The sequence below is a fragment of the Babylonia areolata genome, chromosome 9 (genome assembly GCF_041734735.1).
Source record: "Babylonia areolata isolate BAREFJ2019XMU chromosome 9, ASM4173473v1, whole genome shotgun sequence".
NCBI lineage: Eukaryota > Metazoa > Mollusca > Gastropoda > Neogastropoda > Buccinidae > Babylonia > Babylonia areolata.
The window spans coordinates 49,907,880-49,932,091 of NC_134884.1; the positions used below are offsets into that span (position 1 = coordinate 49,907,880).

The following is a 24,212-nucleotide window of genomic DNA, read 5'->3' on the forward strand; positions in this document are numbered from 1 at the left end:
TCACTAATTTTGACTAATCTCAGGATTCATTCCGGTGATAGCTGGTGGTAACCAATATTGTTGCACGAGGATTGACGTATGAATGCGTTCAAACACGACACAATGGCTGATTTCATGGACACGTCGTGTGCGCGAGAGATTTGTCTGACTGCCTAAATGCGTATCAGATATATGTGAGATAAGTAGGTTACTTCGTAAACAGAAATGAAAGAACCCTTGCCAGCTCCACATTGTCGGCCATGATTGCTGCCAGATCAAACGAAACAGACTTGAGAACATTACTAGCATGAATTCATAATGATGAACTGTAGGACTACGCACTGATGTTCCTGTTCTTGAATCCTCACCTGTGTCTCCGATGATAATATACTTGAATAAATAAGCGTAAGACATCTTGACTGCAAGGTAAGATGTTGATGATGTCAACGCCACCTGACGTCACAAAGTTTGAACTCGGAAGTAAACCATCGATCACATGACAAGGGAGGCTACCGTGGAGTCAATTTAGGGGGTGGTTATTGTTCCAACACAAACATATTATAAATAATAATATTTATAAATGTTCTTACAGTCAGCCAATGAAGTCATTAATAAACTAAAACTCCTTTTTTCGTATCAGATACATTTATGATATTGTATAGGCAGAACGCAAATCGATTCATTAACGTGGGCTACTTGGTCGTGGTATCTCAAACCTAACAATAACCAAGACTGCACCATTGGACACGGTGTAAACAACATGGCGGCGAAGTGAATCATTTCTGAAACAAAAAAACCAAAAACAAACAAACAAAAAGAAAGAAAACGCTGACTGTTTTACTTCAAGGAACTGGTTACCACAATGGCTCTCGCACCAATAGAAAAGAAAGGCAAAAAGTACACGTGGAACATAAAAGAAACCAATGATCCGCGCAGCAAATGTAAGGATTTCGTTTCATTCCAAACCACACTTCTCACGATAAGGTGATTTAGAAGAAACTGAGTTGGAAAAGGATTCGGGCGTTTTGGTGGATAAAAGATCAAACTTTTGAATTGCGCATTAATGCTGCAGTTATAAAAGGCAAACCGAACAACAGACATGATCACTCATTTTATCCAGTTTAAAGATAAAGATATAATTAAATCTCTAGTTAAACTAATCACGGAATATGAATTATAAGAAATATATTCTATGAAGAGAGACTAAGTAGTTTGAAACTTCCAAGCCTTGAATACTGCAGGTTTAGGGGTGATATGGTTGAGACATATTACATTTTGCATGAGCATTTTGATAAGAGCACAACAGAAAATCTTTTTACTCTAAATGAGTCCCAATACTAGAGGACATCCTCTCTCTCTCTCTGTGTCTCTGTCTCTGTCTCTGTCCCTCTCTCTCTCTCTGTGTGTGTCCCTCTCTCTCTCTCTCTGTCTCTCTTTGTGGGGTGGATGGGGGAGTTACAGTCAACTCTCATTAATTTCTGAAATTATGAAAATGATGAATTTGTTTGTTGGTGTGTGTAGTGCCTGTTATTGACAAAACCCCAGTTGTGGACTACAATGCTCTCTCCTGGCTATGCAGCATTCAAGGTTTAGCATCCAGGTGAGTAATTTGAGCAGGAGATTGTGTTTCTTTTCCATGAGCACCAAGACCACACAGAAACACACAGACAACACCAGAATATTTTCAGAAAAAGATTTATAGTGAACAGCCCTACCACAAAGTCTTAAACCAAACCATAATCTTTTAGAAATTCCTGAGACAAATTCTAAAGCACACACACAGACACAGACACAGACACACACACACACTCAGACATGCACACACACACACACACACACACACACACACACACACACACTCACTCACTCACACATGTACACGCACACACACACACACACACGCACACACACACACACACACACACACACGCACACACACAGAGGATCATAGAGTGCATGTTTCCTCCCCAGAGTGTGTGAGTGTGTGTTGTTTTTTGTTGTTTTTGTTTCTTTTTTTTTTTCTTTTTTTTTTTTGGAGGGGGCTCATACCGTATCACTTTCTGTGAAAAGACTTAATGATGCATTTCAAAAACATATCTCCACAGCATCATGTGTGAGTAATCTGCCCTTGCACTCACTGGCTGCACTGTGTTGGCCTCTGCCTTTTTGTGTTAATTCTGTGGTTCCCCTGTTTTAATCTGGACATTTGCGTTGTTTTTCCAGGACACCTAAGGTCGGAACAGTTTTATCATATTTATTTGCTTTTTAGAACAATTTGATAAATAATATTCATCATATCAGTGTTTCAATTTTCAAACTGACATAAATGAATGCTACTCACCCTACCTTCGGTATCGCATCAGCGACCATCTTCGTCCTGCCAATGATACTCTCCGTTTTCCACGTGCCCCGCCCTCTCTTACTGTCCAGCCTCTGCTCTCGTACTGCTACTGTCACCATGGTGAACGTCAATTTCATCAGAGCGTTGCTGTCAAATATATCAGGGCATAAACAATTCTGACTACACAATGACACGACGCAGCGCATCATCAGCCTGGGCATCAGCAGAGCAGCAAAGACAAAAAGAGGAACCAGAGTGTGCAGACTTCGCCATTTGTGGGGCTGATCCCCTGCACTGATCGTCCTGTCTCCAATGTCAGCCCTGCTGTTGCTGTGACTGTCACTGACAACCTTAACATTCATGTTCAAGCTGAATCCTTTCCTTCCTGTGACACTGTCCTCTCTGACACTGTTCCAAAATGTGGTGTATCTCCCGTGATTGGCCCTGGTCTGCTTTCTACCCCTTCCACACCTGTCTCAACTCCCAGACCTTTCTCTGCCTTCCCACTGTCCTCCACTGCTCAGTCACCACCATCTCCTTCCATTGCCTGTCTGTCTGACTCACTTGCTTCACCATTAAATTTCTCTCAGCCTGCCTCTGATCTCTTTCATGCCTGTCTGTTCAATGCTCAATCTGTCTGCCCTGATCAAACAGCTGACTATATTTCTGACTATATTTTTGAAAATAACTTTGATATCATATTTTTCACCGAAACATCGTTGAAATTACAAGGTCATGAACCCAAACTTAAACAACTGACCCCTCCTGGATACAAAACCAAGTCACTTCCTCGACTGTCTTGTGGAGGTGGCATCACCACCGTCTATAGAAATATCTTGGAGACACACAGATCTGGCCATACGTTGGACTGGCTTATCACGTGTGACTCTGATGCCACGATTGCGTCAGTGACTGTAACTGACGAACTATCTTCCGACCATTCTGCTGTCATATTCTTGCTTAATATTTCAAAACCTCCCAGAACCAAAAAATCTGTTACTTGTCGCAACCTGAAATCCATCAACATTAACACTTTTTCTTCTCAAGCTACTGAACGCCTTTCCAAAATTTCTTCTCACACCGATGTCTCTACACATTACAACACTGTCCTCTCTCAACTGCTGGATGAACATGCACCCCCCACTACCCGCATGCTCCCTGACAGACCTTCTGCTCCGTGGTACACACAAGACATTCAACTTGCAAAACGCAAATGTCGCCAATTGGGAATGGCGATGGCGATCAACAAAACTGAAAGTCCACAATCAAATCTTCCGAAAATAAATAAATAAAGTCAAACATATGATCTCATCAGCGAAGACAAACTTCTTTTCTTCTCAAGTTCTCGATGCCACATCCACCAAATCTCTTTACTCTGACATGTCAAATCTTCTCGATACTGCAAAAAAGACTCCTCTTCCTTCTGCCTACACTTTATCTGAACTCCCCAATGTCTTCTCCTCTTTCTTTTTCGACAAAGTCCAAAATATTCATACCATCTTAGACCAAATGCCTTTCCAACCTGCTCATCCTGATCCTCAATTCAACGGCACTCCTCTCCATTCCTTTAATCCAATTACTAAAACAGAAGTCCATGAAATCCTGAAAGAAATGACAATATCCTATGAGCTCGATCCTATACCAGCCTCTGTCTTTTCCCAGTGTGTCTCACATCTTCTCCCCACAGTCACCAATATTGTCAACTCATCCCTTCTCACTGGAACGTTTCCATCCACTTTCAAAACTGCAATCGTCCGGCCTCTTCTGAAGAAATCCAACCTTGACGCAAACATTTTGAAAAAACTATCGACCAGTTTCTAATCTTTCATTCCTGTCCAAACTCCTTGAAAAAGCTGTCCCGAAGCAGCTCAACAACCACCTTTGTTTCAACAATCTCATCCACCCATTTCAGTCTGCCTATCATGCTGACCACAGCACCGAAACCACTCTCCTTCACATCCTGAATAACCTACTGCTAGCGTCCGACTCAGGACAGATCTCCCTTCTCACTCTTCTCGACTTGTCAGCCGCCTTTGACATGATAGACCATTCAATCCTTTTTTTTTTTTTTTTTTTTTTTTTGCTGCCCCATCATCTGCACCGTTTCAGTGGCAATACTCCCACGCCGCTCATTTAGATTTCCCCATACACGGCCACACCCGGGTTCATCCTTCACAGTTTCAGCTTCGGCAGTCCGCAGGGAACCATCGATGTTAGGTCGCCAGGAGGCCACACACCAGAGGAGACCCTGCACTGCTGCTGAGTCACTTCGGTGGTGTTCAGTGGTGCCTGTTCTGTTTTAACATACTTAGGACACCACCTACTAAGCCCCCTACTAATGACAATAATGGCTTAGTCGCGGAGCCAGACTGTGAGCGTCCCTCCCAGAGTGGAGACCGCCACCACGTCCCTCAAACAACAGCCCCCCATGAATTTGCCGACACTGACAGGACTCACCCAAAGCACGGAAGTGGAGGGGTATCGAAACTGAGGTCACCATGAGAGCAGGGTATGAAAGGCCACAGACTTCGAGACTATTTTGTTTATATTGATAACGATGAAGGAGGAGGAGGATGACGATGATGATGACGATGTTGCTATGGAGGTCCATTTTGGTTTGGGACTGCGTGACAAGACTGTACTCTACACTTCCTGTCATAATGATATCCCTGTGTTAACCAGGCCCGAGAGATACAGACACTTGCAGTGTTGGTCAGGTAATTAGAACAACACACCCAAAGACGCATCCTTGAAGTGGATGACACTCAACTGTGTGGTCCCAGTCTCCCCATTTAAGCCCACAGCACACTCAACTCTGGGTAGGAGCCGGCCATGGGCCGAAAAACCCAAATCCGCTGGGATTCGAACCCACGTCCTCCCAGCCGTCAGTCTGCGACACTAACCACTTCGCCACGGCGGCTGGTTCCCGTCTTCATTTTACATTTGGTATCAATGGCACTGTTCTAAACTGGTTCAAATCTTATCTCACTGATAGACTCCAGTCTGTCATTGTTGACAATGTCCAGTCTGAACCCGTTAAAATTGAACATGGAGTTCCACAGGGATCTGTTTTAGGCCCAGTGCTCTTCACACTGTACACTGCTCCTCTCACTGAAATTATCAACCGCCATAATGTCAGTCATCATTCTTATGCTGATGACACTCAACTCCAGAAGAGTGATATCCCCGAAAAACTGTCGTTGCTCTTGCAAGAAACATCCAACTGCTTCCTGGACATTCAAAATTGGATGACTCTAAATAAGTTACAATTGAACGTGGACAAAACTGAAGCAATGATCATAGGAACTAAACAAAAACTCTCTTCCATCACAACTGACACAATCAAACTTGGCAGTACATCCATCCCTCTTTCCAGTTCAGTCAGGAACCTCAGCGTTGTCCTTGGCAACACACTGTCCATGCAAAAATTTATCAGTCAGACATGTCAATCCTGCTACTGTCAACTGCGGCGCATCAATTCCATCCAGAAATATCTGTCCATTGACGCAACATCTAGACTTGTCGTTTCTCTCATTCTCTCTCGCCTTGACTACTGTAACTCTCTCTTGTCTGGTTTGCCTGCTTCATCCATTCAGTCCATTCAGCGCATACAAAACTCTGCTGCCCGACTCGTCCTCAGAAAGAAAAGATCTGAGCACATCACTCCTCTTTTGCAACATCTCCACTGGCTCCCTGTCTCATACAGAATAAAGTACAAGATCAGCACTCTATGTTATAAATGTATTCACAAATCAGCCCCTTCCTATCTCTGTGGCTGCGTTCACCTCTACACTCCATCTTGCTCACTACAATCAGCTTCGGATCCACTCTGTTTACGCATACCCAGATTCAAGCTCTCAACTGTTGGCCGCTGTTCTTTCTCAGTCTCTGGACTTTGCAACTGGAATGAACGTCCTCTTTCGCTTCGTCAAGTCTCCACACACAGCTCTTTCAAGTCTGGCATTAAAACCCACCTCTTCCCAAAATAGCCTCCCTTCCCTGCCTCTTCCTTGTCTTCAGTTTCTCCAGTTTTAGAGTTATGCATGCGTGTGAATGACTGGTGCGAAAGCGCTTTGATTTGTCTCTGCACAAGATTCAGCGCTATATAAATACCATTATTATTATTTGATTATTATTATTATTATGGCCGTGTTTGTTGTCATGTGCATCTGTCAGCTTCACATGCCTCAGACCTTTGTTCCCTGCTCTCATTCCATCTGGTTGGCTTTACCTCAGCTTTGTTCCCTGCTCTCATTCCATTGTTTGGCTTTACCTCAGCTTTGTTCCCTGCTCTCATTCCATCTGTTTGGCTTTACCTCAGCTTTGTTCCCTGCTCTCATTCCATCTGTTTGGCTTTACCTCAGCTTTGTTCCCTGCTCTCATTCCATTGTTTGGCTTTACCTCAGCTTTGTTCCCTGCTCTCATTCCATTGTTTGGCTTTACCTCAGCTTTGTTCCCTGCTCTCATTCCATTGTTTGGCTTTACCTCAGCTTTGTTCCCTGCTCTCATTCCATTGTTTGGCTTTACCTCAGCTTCTGTGCTTCTGGAAACTTTCAGTTGAGGAGTAAGTGTGAGCTGATTCATGTACACTGTTGCTGGAGAGACTGGCGTACAGTGGTTTGCACTGGAAAGGTCACAACTTCACTCAGTCTGACTTTGCAGTAAAGCAGGTACTGTCATTAAAAGGGTACTGAATAGGTCTTACATCTGTCTTGAATCATAACAGACACACCGCCGCCGCCGCCACCACCAACAACAAACTGAAGTGTGCAAGGTCTTCTTTGGAAGATGGCCTTACAGCAGTGTTACTTTGTTTGTTCCTTGTGGAGTGCAGACACTGCCAATGCAACAGAACAAGTTGAAATATCTGTAGCTGTGTATGGGTCTGCAGGAACAAGCAGCATGAGAATGATGGCGCTGGGAGGTATGAACTATGGGGAAGCAACAGCAGCAACAACAATAAGAACCGAATGAATGTAAATGGTATTTGATGTTGCTTGTTATAGGTATGAACTATGGGGAAGCAACAGCAGCAACAACAATAAGAACAAAATGAATGTAAATGGTATTTGATGTTGCTTGTTATAGGTATGAACTATGGGGAAGCAACAGCAGCAACAACAATAAGAACAAAATGAATGTAAATGGTATTTGATGTTCCTTGTTATTTCTAGGGACAACCCTGACACCAGTGCAGATGCTCACAGAGTGTTCATGGAGAACTACCACAAGATGTTTGTTCCAGAACCAAAGAAGATTGGATTCCCTGTGCACGCTGAAAAAAGAGCCATGTGAGATGGTTTTTCTTTTTGCTTTTATTTACATTTGATTTATTCTTATTGTTTATCATTTGTTGCCACTTTCAGATCCTTTTTCAGTTTCAGTATCCGAAAGGGGCTTCACTGTATTCAGAACATTATGCTACACCACATGCACATCTGCTAAGGAGGCTTCACTGTATTACGCTACACCACATCAGCTAAGGAGGCTTCACTATATTATGCTACACCACATCTGCTGAGGAGGCTTCACTATATTATGCTACACCACATCTGCTAAGGAGGCTTCACTATATTATGCTACACCACATCTGCTAAGGAGGCTTCACTGTATTATGCTACACCACATCTGCTAAGGAGGCTTCACTATATTATGCTACACCACATCTGCTAAGGAGGCTTCACTGTATTCAGAACATTATGCTACACCACATCTGCTAAGGAGGCTTCACTGTATTCAGAACATTATGCTACACCACATCTGCTAAGGAGGCTTCACTGTATTATGCTACACCACATCAGCTAAGGAGGCTTCACTATATTATGCTACACCACATCTGCTAAGGAGGCTTCACTGTATTATGCTACACCACATCAGCTAAGGAGGCTTCACTATATTATGCTACACCACATCAGCTAAGGAGGCTTCACTATATTATGCTACACCACATCTGCTAAGGAGGCTTCACTGTATTATGCTACACCACATCTGCTAAGGAGGCTTCACTATATTATGCTACACCACATCTGCTAAGGAGGCTTCACTGTATTATGCTACACCACATCTGCTAAGGAGGCTTCACTGTATTATGCTACACCACATCTGCTAAGGAGGCTTCACTGTATTATGCTACACCACATCTGCTAAGGAGGCTTCACTGTATTCAGAACATTATACTACACCACATCTGCTAAGGAGGCTTCACTGTATTATGCTACACCACATCTGCTAAGGAGGCTTCACTGTATTCAGAACATTATGCTACACCACATCTGCTAAGGAGGCTTCACTGTATTATGCTACACCACATCTGCTAAGGAGGCTTCACTGTATTCAGAACATTATGCTACACCACATCTGCTAAGGAGGCTTCACTGTATTATGCTACACCACATCTGCTAAGGAGGCTTCACTGTATTCAGAACATTATGCTACACCACATCTGCTAAGGAGGCTTCACTGTATTCAGAACATTATGCTACACCACATCTGCTGAGCAGATGCCTGACCAGCAGCATAACCTAATATGCCAACATGTTCTCCAATTGTAGCTAGACCAAAAAAAAAAAAAAAAGTATTTGTCTTTCATTTTTTATCAATAGTATGTGTCATATTAATTAATGTTGACGAATGAAATGAATATTTTTCATTTGATGCTGATTTCGATAACAGATGGAATCATTAAGTGTTAGAAACAAATGATGAAGCAATGTATAATTACTTTTCTCCTTTAACATTATAATCTCCTTCTCAAAGTGCCATGTCCATACAGAACAAGTAATGCACATTTTGACTTTCATGCCCAGAGCTGGAAAGACGTCCAGTCAAAGTGACAGCGTGGATGCCACAGGTAAACATCCAATTCATTTTGTTTTCTAAAAAAAATATCAAACTTTTAATTGCACTTTTCTTCATACATGAATACAGTATCAATCAAATCTATCAAAAATCATACCTCTTCATTTCCTCTTCATTTCATGTGCTGTAACTTAATTTATTCACACCTACATTTCTGTTTGTGGGCTCTCACATGTACTTAATTTATTTACACCTACATTTCTGTTTGTGGGCTCTCACATGTGTGACTGTCTTTTCCCTGTCATAGAAACACATACATACACACTTGTGCGTAACATGCATGTTTGAAATTCTGCTTGTTTGTATACATGTCAAAAGTTAAGACACTATACATACACAATTACAGCAGGTTTTCATGTTGATTTGTTGACTTAGAAGACATGGGTATAGACTACAGAGGCATATTTGAAGGAACTTAATTTTTTTAAATTTTTTACCTCAGGTCTCTAACAGTCATTTCACAGTGTGTGTGAAGAACAAGAATATTTTGAGCAAAATTGTGAATGTGTCCACCAAAATAGTTGGGGTCAAACAGTTGGGGTCAAACAATAACGTCTGAATGACCTGACCAAACAGTGTGTGAAAGAAAAATCAACAAAGATTTTTTTTTAAATCAACGAAGATCATAAGTGACGGTGGCCATATTCTCTCAAAATACTACAAACCTTTACATTCTGTGAAACACTATTGATTTCACAAACTGAAAGATTAAGAACCCAAGAACAGTTTTATACCCCATTCAATTCAGTTCACATAATTAACTAACTTTAACACACAACCGTTTTTTATAATTGGTCCCTGTAAGTGTGTGTGTGTGTGTGTGTGTGTGTGTGTGTGTGTGTGTGTGTGTGTGTGTGTGTGCATGCGCATGTGTGTAGGTGTGTTGGGTGAGATATATTTATGTGTGTGTGTTTATGTGTGGGTACATGTGTGTGTATGTGTGTGTGTGCCTTCAATTGTATATGTGGTTTTATGTATGTCCTGATGAAGTTTAAGTACGTTCATGTCTAATATTTTTTTTAAATCCGTCCTTGAACATTGGAATGAATATGTATCAATGTAGTAAAAAAAATCACAAATGAGATGATTTTGTGTGATTCTGTGTTAATATTGTAAACCTGAAGATGGATTTTTTTTTAATGTATACATCAATCTAACTTTCATACTGAGCAAAAGAAGTTCCTGTTTTAACTCTCTCCATACAAACAGCGAAAGAGACGACGTTAACAGCGTTTCACCCCAGTTACCATCATCAAAATATTGCAAGCGGAAGGCTCTTATACTGAAGAGGTGAATGTTGACAAAGAATACCACAATTCTGACAACGGAAGCTAAAGGTTGGGTCATTCAGACACCCACTGGACATCCAAGGGGTCTGTGTAGAGGAGAAGAGAGGACTGGCCGTACTGAGTGAGTTAACTATATATGACAGTCAGTCATGTCTGACTATGACCATCAGAACAGCAGAGGAGGCAACTGCTGTCCTGACTAGTTTGGCTAGAATTTGACTATAAAAAGAAACAGAACGGCAACATCAAGATATCCTTGACCATGCCACCAAAGTGATACCCCGGTGTCTTGCCATCCCTGCCTGGAGCGAAGGAACCCCTCCCCTCATCCAGTGCATCTCTGGTGTTGGCCCCAAAGATTCCTAAAGCGGCCCTGAAAGAAAGTCCCTCACCCGTGAACACCTCCACACCCAGTTCTCCAAAGAGTTCTGGACTCATGTCTACACTGACGGCTCTGCGACAGATGCCATTTGGAACGGAGGGGCAGGAGTCTATGTTCAGTATCCAGGAGGCAGAGAAGAAAAGATCTGCCTCACTACCGGCCTGTACTCCACCAATTACAGAGCTGAAGCAGAAGCCTTGAAAACAGCAGCAGCCCACATCGAGGTCAGCCCCTACACCAGTCACAATGTTGTCTTCCTGAACGATGCCCTGTCCATCTTGCAGGCCCTTTGGTCCAACAGAGATCCAGAACTCAACATCTGTCCTCCTCTCTCGCCTCCCTGTGCACAAGGCACACAGTCACCCTGCAGTGGATTCCCTCCCACTGCACAAGGCACACAGTCACCCTGCAGTGGATTCCCTCCCACTGCACAAGTCACACAGTCATCCTGCAGTGGATTCCCTCCCACTGCACAAGTCACACAGTCACCCTGCAGTGGATTCCCTCCCACTGCACAAGGCACACAGTCACCCTGCAGTGGATTCCCTCCCTGTGCACAAGTCACACAGTCACCCTGCAGTGGATTCCCTCCCACTGCACAAGTCACACAGTCACCCTGCAGTGGATTCCCTCCCACTGCACAAGGCACACAGTCACCCTGCAGTGGATTCCCTCCCTCTGCACAAGTCACACAGTCACCCTGCAGTGGATTCCCTCCCTCTGCACAAGTCACACAGTCACCCTGCAGTGGATTCCCTCCCTGTGCACAAGTCACACAGTCACCCTGCAGTGGATTCCCTCCCTGTGCACAAGTCACACAGTCACCCTGCAGTGGATTCCCTCCCTCTGCACAAGTCACACAGTCACCCTGCAGTGGATTCCCTCCCTCTGCACAAGTCACACAGTCACCCTGCAGTGGATTCCCTCCCTGTGCACAAGTCACACAGTCACCCTGCAGTGGATTCCCTCCCACTGCAACGTGCTTGGCAACAAGACTGCTGACTCCCTGGCAAAGGAAGGCACAACAAAAGAGCAGATGGACAGGTCTACCAGCTACTCTGAATCCAGGACCATCATTAAGGCCATGCTGCAGAACAAGTGGAAGCAGCAGCATCCACGCCACAACAGAGCAGACCCGTACTACCTGCTGACTTGTCAAGAGCAGGTAGCCATTTTCAGGCTCGGGATAGGCCACAACCGCCTGAAACACTACCTATACATGAAACTCCGTATCGGCGACACAGAGCAGTGCCCCTGCAGAACAGACAGCCAGACAACAGAACATCTGCTGCAGTCCTGCCCGCTCCACCAAAGGCTCCGAGAGAAAACCTGGCCCGACCCAATCCCAGCGGCCCGGAAGCTCTACGGAAGACTGGAGGACCTGCGGAGTACTGCCGCCTTCGTCGAGGAGACGGGGGAATCCATCTGATAAATGATGAATGAGACAACAACTATAACAAGAGATCAAATGGCAGCTATTAATCAGTGTGTCAGCATGTCAGATCAAAGTGATTTATGAGATTCTATATAAGAAATAAAAAGGGAAACATTAGAAAAAATATATATGTGTGTGTGTGTGAAGGACAGGGGGGGGGGGAGTTCTGTGTGTGTGTTTATGTACTTTGTACATATATGTTTGTGTGTGTGTGTGTGTGTGCATGTGCATGACAGGTTATGTGAATTATGATATATTGTGTATTGATTTTAAATACTGTTGAAAAACAGCTGGTTTTAATCATGTGCATGATTCTTTTAATTATAGTATGATATTTTTCATCTGTTCTCTTTCTATGCTTTTCGCATTGTTTCTTGTGATTATTGTATGGGTTTTTTTTTTCTTTTTCTTTTTTTGAGTGTCATTGTATGAGATTAATTAACATTAACTTTGTATTTAAGCATTTCATGTTCTTTATATATTCTTGCTGAATGACTGAAAGTATGCGATCATTACATGTGTATGACTGTGACTATTGCATGAAAGTGTGAGAGGACAATCAATTGGCCTCTCATATGCAGCAGGAATATCTGTTACCAAATGTGCTAAACTGAGTGCAAGGGCTAGGTTATCTCCCTTCGATCACTTAGGTTATACCTCTGAGCTGTCGGGGACCCAAGTTGAATTACGTCTTGGAATGTCTAGAACTAATTAATGAAGGGTTGAAAGCGTCCTTTGTTAATTTTCCCGCCATTAGAAGCGTAGGAATATCTTTCTTTATTCTTGTATATCAACCTAACTTGGCCTAGCTGCTAAGATTTTTTTTTTTTTTTTTTGGTTGGAGTTTTAAAAAAAAGTTTATTATTCTATGAATAATAGTATTGCTGGGACTGAATCTGAGGGTACTACAGTGTGTTGAGGAAGGATGAAAATAGTACTTTGGGCATCTTCTTAGAGCTCTGGGTCACTTTGGCTCCAGCCACTGGAGAGACGACATCACAGAGCAAGCAGGTGCTTTGTGGAAGAGGAGAGACTGGGTGACATAGGTTCACCAGCAGAATGTGTGTGTGAAGCTGACAGGCAGCGGGCACAAGCGCCTGTGGGAACATCTTAGTCCTGAGTTTTTTTGTTTGTTTTTTTCTTTTGTTTTTTTGTTTGTTGAGTTTTTGTTCTTGTTGTTTTTATTTAAGTTTTGGTACGTAAATGAATAAAGAATTGAATGGAGAATTGGACGTGAGCGTGGTACGAGTCTACATGGGTGCATGACGCAATAACCTCTTCGCCACCGCATCCCCCAACAAAAGGTTCACATCAACTTAACATTTCAGCAATTTATGTATTTTATGTATTCACATCGAATGACTGTGATTCTAGTATTGTTTGTGAAGCATATACCACACATGACCTTCTCTTATTGACATGATGAAATATTTGTATTCTGTACTTCTGTACTTTTGAACAATTCTTATTGACAGCTGGAAGAACAACAGATGTGGAAAAGAACCCCGCCAGAAAATCGTCCTCAGAAGAAGAGTTCACCTACAACATCAAAGACTATCTCCCTTTGTTACACAAAGAACGACGGAGTGAGGACCCCGAACAGATTCGGTCCGACAACATCAAGACTTTGCGACGCCTCATCCGAAAACTGTAAGGAGCGTCATTCTTCATTGCCATGGACTGGAAAAATGACAGAAATTATCATTCATTTGCATTTGTTTATATAAGATGCTTTCCATATCGCCATAATTATATTATAGAATAATAACATCATCACTTGTATTTATTCATGCTTTAATTAATTAATAATTAATTAATTATTCAATCATTCAATTGATTGATTGAAGGATTTTGTCTATATTCATTTACATATCAATTAGTTCATTGACCAACTGATTCATTTATCTATTGATTTATTTAGGTATCCATTTTGCATTTTTGCATTTTTATTGCTATACTTTTTGATGATCATGATTATAGGGATTTTTTTTCTTAATTGGCTTTGTAAATTTTATTGTCAGATTATCAAAAATGAATTCAGTTCACCTTTCTTTCCTTCTTTCTTTTTTCTTCTTCCTGGAGACACACATACACATGTCTATCTATCTATCTATATATAAGATAGATAGATAGATAGATAGATAGATAGATGGATAGACAAGAAGACAAGACAAGACAAGATTCTTTATTTTCGATGATAATAGAAATGCACTGGCGCGCTTTTTCATCCAGTCCCCGCAACAGGGTCTACACTACACAATATTACATTAAATATGTCACTGCATGCACTACACAATGCTACTAAAAACCACAGCATGTGAACACAATACTACATAAAGGCATAAGCATGGTAATAATCACACACACACACACACACACACACACACACACACACACACACACACACACACACACATTGGCACAACCATGGTATTGATAAACTACATAGGAAAAAAAACATAGAAAACACACACACACACACACACACACACACACACACACACACACACACACACACACATAAGCATACATTGTGTATGTTAACAAATACTGTACTGTTAAAACAGTAAGCCTAATAAAAATACACATAGCAAGCAATAACGGTGGGGGGGGGGGTTAAAACAGTAAGCCTAATAAAAATACACATAGCAAGCAATAACGGTGGGGGGGGGGGGGTTAAAATAGTAAGCCTAATAAAAATACACATAGCAAGCAATAACGGTGGGGGGGGGGGACGGTGGGGGGGGGGGGACGGGGGGGGGTTAAAACAGTAAGCCTAATAAAAATACACATAGCAAGCAATAACGGTGGGGGGTAGGGGGGGGTGCGGGGGGGGGGGGGGGGGGGTGAATGCTCATTGCCAAAGGAAGCATATTTCAACATATAAAATAGTACAAAAATAAAAATGTCACAGGTGAACGAGAGAGAGAGAGTCTTGAGTCTTGACTCGAGTCTTGACATATTTATTGATTAGGCCTTTGACCCATATCAACAGAGGTTAACACATCTAGAGGTTGGTATGAAAATGACACAAAAATATGATTGATAATTCACATGTTTCTGCGTTTTTGTTTTTGTTAGCAAATAACAGCTATAGTTTGAAGTTGGAAGGACGATAGAAATACTTCTTTGCAACATACAACTCCCTAAGTTCACAGTATTTTGGACAACACAAAATGAAGTGAACTTCTGTTTCTCTGTGATATCTGCAAAATGGACAACCAAATTTTCTTTCACAAGCATTGTTTGTGATACATAGTTTGTGTATCTTTAATGGTGATACTCCTAATCTCAAACGAGTTAAAATATTCGAATTCTAATGTGTTTTAACATGTTTAAATATGGTGCTAAAGCTAAAGATGAGCTGAATGAGCAATAGAATGAGAATCTGTAATTTGAATTTATACTGTTTACCCATTCGTGTTTATAGGACCTTACTAAACGTTCCGTAAATTCAGCCAAAAACGCTTTTTCATCACCTGCTCCGTGATTCCTCCAAACTTCTTCAAAACCATAATAATACTATGTATAACAAATGGAAGAGGCCTACGTTTTCTTATTTTGTTCATGCAGGCATAAAAGCATTTTATATGCTTTAAATGGCAAACGATGGGTAGGCATCATGACAACACGTAACCAGTATTTCAAACACTTAGTGTACATATTTATGTATAATGGGTAGCATCCTGTCTCGCCATAAACTTAAACATTTGGCGTTTTGGTGGTGACATTCAAAAATCTTTTCAGTGCAAACAGATGCATCCTTTCTATGACTGTAAGATCGTTACCAATACCCCAAACTTCAGCACCATAATTCAACATAGGCTGGATCTGTGCATCAAACAGCTTGAAAAATACAGTGGGGGATCTTTCTCCTAGAGACCACAGTAACCTGAAGATACATACCACGCCTTTTTTCGCACGATCAGCGATATCTTTCAAAGCGTGGGAAAAGGACAAGCGAGAAGAGAGATAGACACCAAGATACCTGTATAAGTTTGTCACTTCTATCTGATTTTCTCCATAGTACCACCGTTCACATGCAGCAACATGACCACCATTTTTAAAGATAATCACGTTTGATTTTTCAAGGTTTACCTCTAGTCCCAATTGGACGGCTATATTATGCAAAAACGTTTAGCTGGTTTTGTAAACCACAAACAGTATCAGAAGCTAAAATGACATCATCTGCAAACAACAGAATCAGAATTTCAACAATATCAGGTATCAACTGAATTCCACGTCTGCCATGTTTTATGATTTCATCTGCTAGTTCATTAAGAAGAGAAAATAAAACCGGACTGCATATTTCGCCTTGTTTTAGCCCTCTTGGACATAGAAAAGACTGTCATATCAATACCCAGTCGGACTTTAGCTTTCACTTTTCTATACATGCTTTGTATGGCTCTGTACATTTTCCCATTTTCACCTTGTTTTCTTAATATGCTCCAGAGTTTTTGTCTACTCACCGAATCGAATGCCTTCCTAAAGTCAATAAAAACAACGCATAATTTTTTATGGTATAATAATTGTCTTTGAACTAAACAGGTGAGTGTGAATTTCCTGATCAACAGTACTATGATTTCTTCGAAAACCAGCTTGACTGTCATTGAGAATGTTGTAATCTTCAAGCGGTTATTCAAAATGGAACTATACAACTTACTGCAGACATTTTGCAAAGAAATGCCTCTGTAGTTGTCTGCGGTGTTTGGGTCGCCCTTTTTGTGTAAAGGTTGTTTAATGGCTTCTGACCAATCTTCCGGGTAAGAACCTGAAGAAAATAATTCATTAAAGAACTGAACTAAGAACGGAACAATAACTGTTGATGAGTTTTTAAGAAATTCATTAATAACCCCATCTGGTCCTGAAGCTTGACCGCTTTTCAAGCAGCGCAACGCTGAGTAAATTTCCGCCTCAGTGATGTCGTTTTCTAGCATGGTAGTGTTGTGTCCTTCATATGACACTGAATCTGTATCATTACCGTCTTCACTACAATCATATCCAGTGTAGTTAGTATCACGTGGATTAAAGACTGTGGAAAAGTGGTTAAACCATTCCTCTTTGGAAATCGTAGTTTGTGGAGAGCTCTTTTTTTTTTCTTTTTTTTTTAAGAAATGATTTGAGCTTGCCCCCAAAAGCCTTTGGGTTATTTATCGTTTTATGTAAAGCCGCAACAGCATTTTGGCGATGTTCATTTGCTTTCATCTTTAAAAGATTTTTGTATTCCCTACGTTTCTGCGCGTAAGACTCTATCATCAATGTCGTTAGTCCTGTTAAATACCCTAAGACTTTGTCTTGTACATCTTCTGCTTTCTCTACACTCTGTGTCAAACCATATTTGCTTCCGAATGTTTCCTACAACAATACGCTTCTTCATGCATTGTCTTGCACTCAGGAGACCTTCATTAAACTTTCGTAGTGAAGCGTTGATATCACGGCCAATTAAATCAGTGGCTTCTCTAAAACAAGATTGTACTTCTTCTGTTCCTAGACATGCGAGAAATTCGTCGCCCATATCTGGATTCCACACATATTTTTCAAAAACAAAACATTTAGGAACATTTGCATTTGAATTAAAGATGATTCTTTTTGTCGCCCCATATACATTCCAGCTGGCATGTGTTTGGAATCTATTTTTTGAGCAACGTGCATTGAAAGTAATAATGAAAGAAATTGTTTCGATACAATAAAATAGTCAACGACACTACTTCCAGTGGATGATATGTAAGTGAAATTCCTACCAGTTCTATCGATATCTGTCCCATTTAGAATCACCAAATCAAACTGATCACAAATGTTTAACATATATTTACCAAAATCGTTTATCGTTTGATCTTTGGATATGTGCCTGTTGTCAGAGTTTAAAAATTATGAAAGAGATCATCGGGGGAAAACTCAACAGCATCAAATCCACGTGAGTTTTCATTTCCAGTCCGTGCATTCATGTCACCCATCAAAATAAAATGAACATCACCCATGTCCTCAAGTATATCCATCATAGACTGTTCAATGAAAGAAATTCCATTTTGTATTTCAGTATCTCTATAATATGGTGACTGAATTGGTGGGATGTAACAGCCTAACAAGAAAAGAGGAGTGTTTGTGCCCAAAATTTCACTTGACATTCTTTCTGAAATCATATTATCAAACTCTATTTCGATTCTTTTAAAGTATCTAGTAAGTCCCTTTTTAACCAACAGTACTACACCTCCAGACAGCCTGGCTGTCGGGGCGTCATCAACTTTCACGCCAGGTGCAATAAAAAAAAAGAGTCATGAAGAGGAAATAGTAAGGAAGGGAATGAAGTTGAAAAAGTCTCTACTAATAAACAAACATCAAAACTCTTTACATATGCCCGTGTATCAGATCATACAAACTGGCGAGTCCTTCTGTGTAATATGTGAGGAAACTTACGGACTGTCTTTGTACAACATTCTCAAGTCCACTGCCAGTTGTATGGGCCGGGCCGAAATCCTATTCCTGTCAGGTCTGGTCGGGCGTCGCCCTTTTTGCACTGGTTTGGGATACACTTTTTATCACACTATCTTGCAGGGTTAATTGTTTTTTGTCTCTAGCACTGTACACTGAGCTGCTTCTGAGTCTTGCAGCAGGACCCTTGGTTTGGGATCTAGTCTTTTCCCGTGGTTTGTACTTCCCAGATGAATCCTCGTCTGTAACGGGGGCTTCTGTACGGCTGGTGCTGCTGTCACAGTCAACTGTGGATGGTTGTTCAGGGGCGGTGTTCGCAGTTGCTGAAGATTGCACGTCCAGGGTGGGTTCTGCCGTAGGTGAGTCCTGTGGTTGATGGGGATCTCCAGCTGTCCCACCTTTGTCACCAAGGCCGTCATTGAGTGACACGGGAAGTGGTTCTTGCTCGGCGCCAGTTCCGGTCAGCAAGTCCCCGTCGTGCTGCTGGTTTTCTTCTGGTTTCTCTCGTCCCTCAGCAGGGCTGCCTTTGACAGGGGAAGTGTCTGCCCTGGCTGCTTGAGTTCCCGCGTCATCCTGTCTTGTACTGGGGTCAGAGGAGCTGTAGGAAACCGTTTTGCCAAGAATATCTGTGGCAACTGGCTGTTGTGCTGTAGATGGCTCTTCTTGGAAAATATTTCTTACACTGCCAGGATTCTCTTCAGTGACACGTGTCTTGTGGATAGTGTTATTTCCGCCGCTAGACATGACACTGGTGAAATCGGAATTCCTTCTGAAATCTTGGTTTTCCTGGTCGTAAGGAGAGGTGTCACACTGGTAACCTTGCAGATCAGGAAAGGGATGCTGGCTGAACCTCTCTCTCCACTCTCCGCAGTCGTACATGCTTTGGTAGTCGTACTCATAGCCTCTGTGTAGTTGTGAGCTTCTGACTCAGCCCTGTATTCTTGATGGTGAGTGTTGGGATGTGGGTTTCTGGAACTGCGTTGATGCGGATGACGGTGGGGGGTTGAAAGGGATCTTTGCCAGGGACGCTCATCAGGCAGCTGTCTTCTGTTGATGTGCGCGTTCTGTCCGTGACCGAGTCCACGTCGTGTAGTGTTGGCTTGACTACCTGATTTAAGGTATAAGTCTGGAACGGACCAGCCACGACCAACTTACTGCATTTGAAGAAAGCACGAATCCCTTGATTCCGGTAATCCTGCATGGTCTTCTGTTGTTTGCTTGTCAAATCCCCTGCCATTCTCACTCCCTTCTTCTGTAGTGCTTCACGTTCTTTAGTGAGAATCGTCATTTTATCTGGCCAGCGCGCTAACTTCGCAATGATGGGTTGAGGTCTGGAGGAGTTACTGCTTCGGCCAAAACGATGGGCACGCACGATGTCTTCACTGGTCCATGTTTTGCCCGGCACAGTGTCCTGCAGCACATCGACCACCTTCCTTGAACATTCCTCGTAGTCTTCGTGGGCAGACTGTGGAATGTTGAAGAACCTCAGGTTCTGTCTTCTGGAAAAGGATTCAAGAGAATCAATTCTTTCGCTGAGATCAGTCGGCAGTTTTTCCAGCTTGTCTTCCATTTTGGAGTTTGCTGTTTTCGTTTCTTGTAAAAGGTCAATAAAAAAGATCTTCAAGTCTGGTTGTTTTTACCTATAGAGGCTGGATCTGACTTTTCATTGCTTCAAGCGCATTATCAACCTTTGTCATTAATTCTGACCCCAACGATTTGAAGCAAGTTTCCAGCTGATTACTCAGAAAGCTTTTCATTTTGGACTCGTGTTGGTGTAACAAGTCATTCAACGTCTTTTCCAGTTGTGAATCAGGGCCAAGGTTCGTTTCGATATCGTTTGCGCTCATCAACATTTGACAAAATATGACAGTCAGAAATATGCAGTGTACCTGAGCTCGTCTCGCCCGGCTTGCGTTGGCAAACATGGTTGCTGCGAGATTTGCACGCTTTTCCATGAATCCAATGAGGATTGCAGCAAATCGGCTACACGAAGCACGAAAATAATTTTTCTCGACTGGCATCACAGCTGACACTGTCACTTGACACTAAAATCAAACATCTTCTCAGTTAATGGACTTGGATAATTAATAAAAAATCATGATTTAGTAGACCCGACTCAAAAACACGTCCGCCGTCCACCTCTGAGATGTGTTCACCTCCCAGAGAGAGAGACAGACAGACAGACAGAGGGAGAGGGAGACTCAGAGAGAGAGAGAGAGAGGGGGGGGGGGGAGAAAAAGAGAGAGAGGGAGAGAGAGAGAGATCAGAAATAAAACAATATCAGCTAGATGATAATAATAATAATGATAATAAGAATGATTATGTACATTTATACAGCGCCCTTTCTCTCTAAGAGCTCAGGGCGCTTTACATGACAGAAAAATGTTACAAGTTACATAAAACATTCATGGCCACTCTTTCTCAAAAAACCTTTCCCCTTTCCCCCCACTCACGCTCTCCCCCCACCCCCACTCTACATACATCCAAAGTGAGCTGACATGGGTGGTGTTGGAGAACAAGGAAGCTGAGAGTGCTTGTGGATAGGTTTTAAAAAGATGAGTTTTTAGTGACAGCGAAAAGCAGAAATAGAATCAGATGCACAGATATGATGAGAAAGGCTGTTCCAGATGTGAGGAGCAGCAAAGAAGAAAGAACGTTCATCATAGGTTCATGCATTGACACGAGGAAGTTTCAAAAGGTAACAGTCAGAGGAAGAGCGGAGATTTCTTGCGGGAGTGTAAACACTGATAAGGTCAGAAAGATATGTAGGTTCTGCGGAGTGGAAAGCAGAATAGCAGAGACACGCAACTTTGTATTTAATTTTCGTTTCAATGGGGAGCCAATGTAGAGTGCGGAGGTGAGGAGAAATGTGATCAGTACGTGGGACTCTGAGAGTCAGACGGGCAGCATTGTTTGGAAGTTTTTGAATTCGCTGAAGAATACTATGTGGACAGCCTATGAGAAGAGAATTACAGCAGTCAATTCGTGACAGCACAAAAGCAGAAATAAGAGTTTTAGTAGTTTCAACAGAAAGGTACTGACGGGTAGAGTTGATGCGACGAAGTTCACAACTGACTATACGTATCAGATTTACAACCTGAGCATGCATGCTGAGATCTGAGTCAAGAATGTCTCCAAGGTTCCTTGCTGATTTAGAAAAGTGAGATAACCTCATATTACATGGAACATATGATAGAGAACAGCAGGTCAGTAAGGAAAACAAAGTAACATGCATTGTAATCATCTAATCAACACACACACACACACACACACACACACACACACACACACACACACATATATATATATATATATATATATATATATATATATATATATGCATATTCATACATACATACATGCACACCCACACACATATATATATTAAGGACTATGCGCACATCGGTACACATACATCAATACATCGAATTGACAATGGAGCAACTGGCAACTACTGCATGAATATAACTACATTTGATAGAAAGAAATGAAAGAACCGAAGAAGCAAACAGAAGTAAGATGCATTACAAACGAATGAAATATTATGAAATAATACTTCAGTTCACACAAATAAACGGGGGTGCAATATAATATGGTGAGGTGGGGGAGTGGGGGGACCTGGGCAACCGTACACACCAAGAGTCAGTCGGTATCAACAAAGTGGACAATACATTACACTGTCATTAGGTGGGAACGGTCATGTTTTTTTTTTTAAAGGTAGTTGGGCAGTGTTGTTGTTTAACTGTTTCTGGGAGTGAGTTCCGTAGAGTGGCGCTTGTGTAAACCAAACTGGATTTGAACAAATCAATTCTTGGGATTGGGATATGGACTTTTGGGGGATTCCTTGATCAATTTGCAGAAAATTTGTTTATCAGTGTTGGTGGTGCATTTCCTGTCATAATCTTGTGCATTGTTATTCCTTTGTTGTACTGTAATCTACGGATTAGAGGGAGAATATTCGCTTGTTTATAGTCTGAGTCCAATAGGGAAGTCTTTTTTTTTAGGAGTACCAGCTTGAGCCCCCATTTATGAAGATTTAGTAATGGCTTCAGGGTGTTCGCACTGGCGGAGTTCCATAGTGTTGACCCGTAATCTATTGTGGATTGGATATGTGCTTGAAAAAAATTTTCCGTGAGGGGAGGTCAAGGAAATGCTTTATTTTGGACAGTTGATGGTTCTTCTGGGCTGTCCTTTTGCAAAGGGAAATTATGTGAGGAATCCAAGTGAGATTGTTGTCTGATATGACTCCCAGATACTAACCTGTTCAATAAGTTCATTTGTAAGTTGGATGGAAGGAAATTTATCGATAGTGTTTTGCCCCTTTTGTCTGGTGATGATCAACATGCATTTTGTTTCTAGTGGATGAAGAGACATGTGGTTAAGTTCAGTCCACGGAACGAGTTCATCAGTGCTTTCTTGTAAGTCTTTAGCAAGAGCGTTGATATCAGTACAGGATGTGTGGGTGGTTGTATCATCCGGAAAGAGTTCGCACGCGGATTTCATATGGAGCGGCAGGTCATTTATGTATATTGAGAATAGTAAAGGGCCTAAAATAGACCCCTGAGGAACGCCATAGTCAAGTGCTGCTAGCACGGAGACTGATGAACCCATTGTCACGCATTGTTGCCTGTTTGAGATATGATTGGAGTAAACTAAGACTACTGGTTGCCACTCCATATTGTTGAAGTTTCCAAAGTAAGAGGCTATGGTCTATCACGTCAAATGAAAATTTTGAAATCAACAAATAGAACACCGCAATATCTGTTGTTATTGATCGTGGCAAACCAGTCATCTGTAAGATTGACTAATGCTGTGTGGCATAAATGTTTTTTCTCTAAATCCAGACTGAGCTGGATGTAAAAGTTCATTGACATGAATGTGATGCGAAATATGTTTGTTTATGTGCTTTTCTAGTGGTTTCGAAAGAACAGAAATAATGGAAATTGGCCAATAGTTTGAAGGATCGGAGGTGTCCCCTGATTTGCAAATAGGAACAACTTTTGCTTTCTTAAATGCATTCGGAAAGTATTTTTTGCCGATGCACAGATTATAAATGAACGTTAATGTATCCGTGATAACTGGAGCGGCTAGTTTGAGAATTCTGCTGTCGATGCCATCCAGTGCATGGGCTCCTGTCTGTTTTAGATGGATAAGGTAGTTATAGACTTCAAATACTGTTATGGGTAGAATATTTAACTTGACTGAGGTGTTCTTTTCACAATAATATAATTTTAACTTTTCAAGTTGATTCAGTTTTGTGTAATCTGTGGTAATAACTTTCTTGACTATTGTGGAAAAGTGTGTATTTAGCTGATTCACCGAAATGCCTTTGATCAGTCTCGGTAATATTTCTTCTTTTCTTTGCGCTTATGTGAGTTTATTGCATTTCTCAATTGTTTTGATTCTTCGTGGTAGCCATGTTCTTTAAGAAGGTCTCTAATGTAGCCTGCCTCTTCCAACCCTTTGGAACTCCAAGCTGGTTTTGGATTGTGTTTCACT

At 41.7% G+C, this 24,212-nt stretch overlaps 2 protein-coding genes across 2 annotated transcripts in view; one reads left to right on the forward strand and one right to left on the reverse strand.

Annotated features, from left to right (window-relative positions):
• LOC143285566 (ras-related protein Rab-2) overlaps positions 1–461 on the reverse strand; it is a 25,149-nt gene extending 24,688 nt beyond the window's left edge. Inside the window, exon 1 of the mRNA XM_076592958.1 lies at positions 348–461. Coding sequence (XP_076449073.1) covers positions 348–393 — 46 coding nt within the window. The 5' untranslated portion in view covers positions 394–461. The remainder of the gene's footprint in view (positions 1–347) is intronic.
• A 258-nt stretch (positions 462–719) lies between these two features.
• LOC143285568 (cyclic nucleotide-binding domain-containing protein 1-like) overlaps positions 720–24,212 on the forward strand; it is a 63,556-nt gene continuing 40,063 nt past the window's right edge. The window contains exons 1-5 of the mRNA XM_076592960.1: positions 720–920; positions 1,501–1,579; positions 7,495–7,611; positions 9,127–9,170; positions 13,760–13,934. Coding sequence (XP_076449075.1) covers positions 842–920; positions 1,501–1,579; positions 7,495–7,611; positions 9,127–9,170; positions 13,760–13,934 — 494 coding nt within the window. The 5' untranslated portion in view covers positions 720–841. The remainder of the gene's footprint in view (positions 921–1,500; positions 1,580–7,494; positions 7,612–9,126; positions 9,171–13,759; positions 13,935–24,212) is intronic.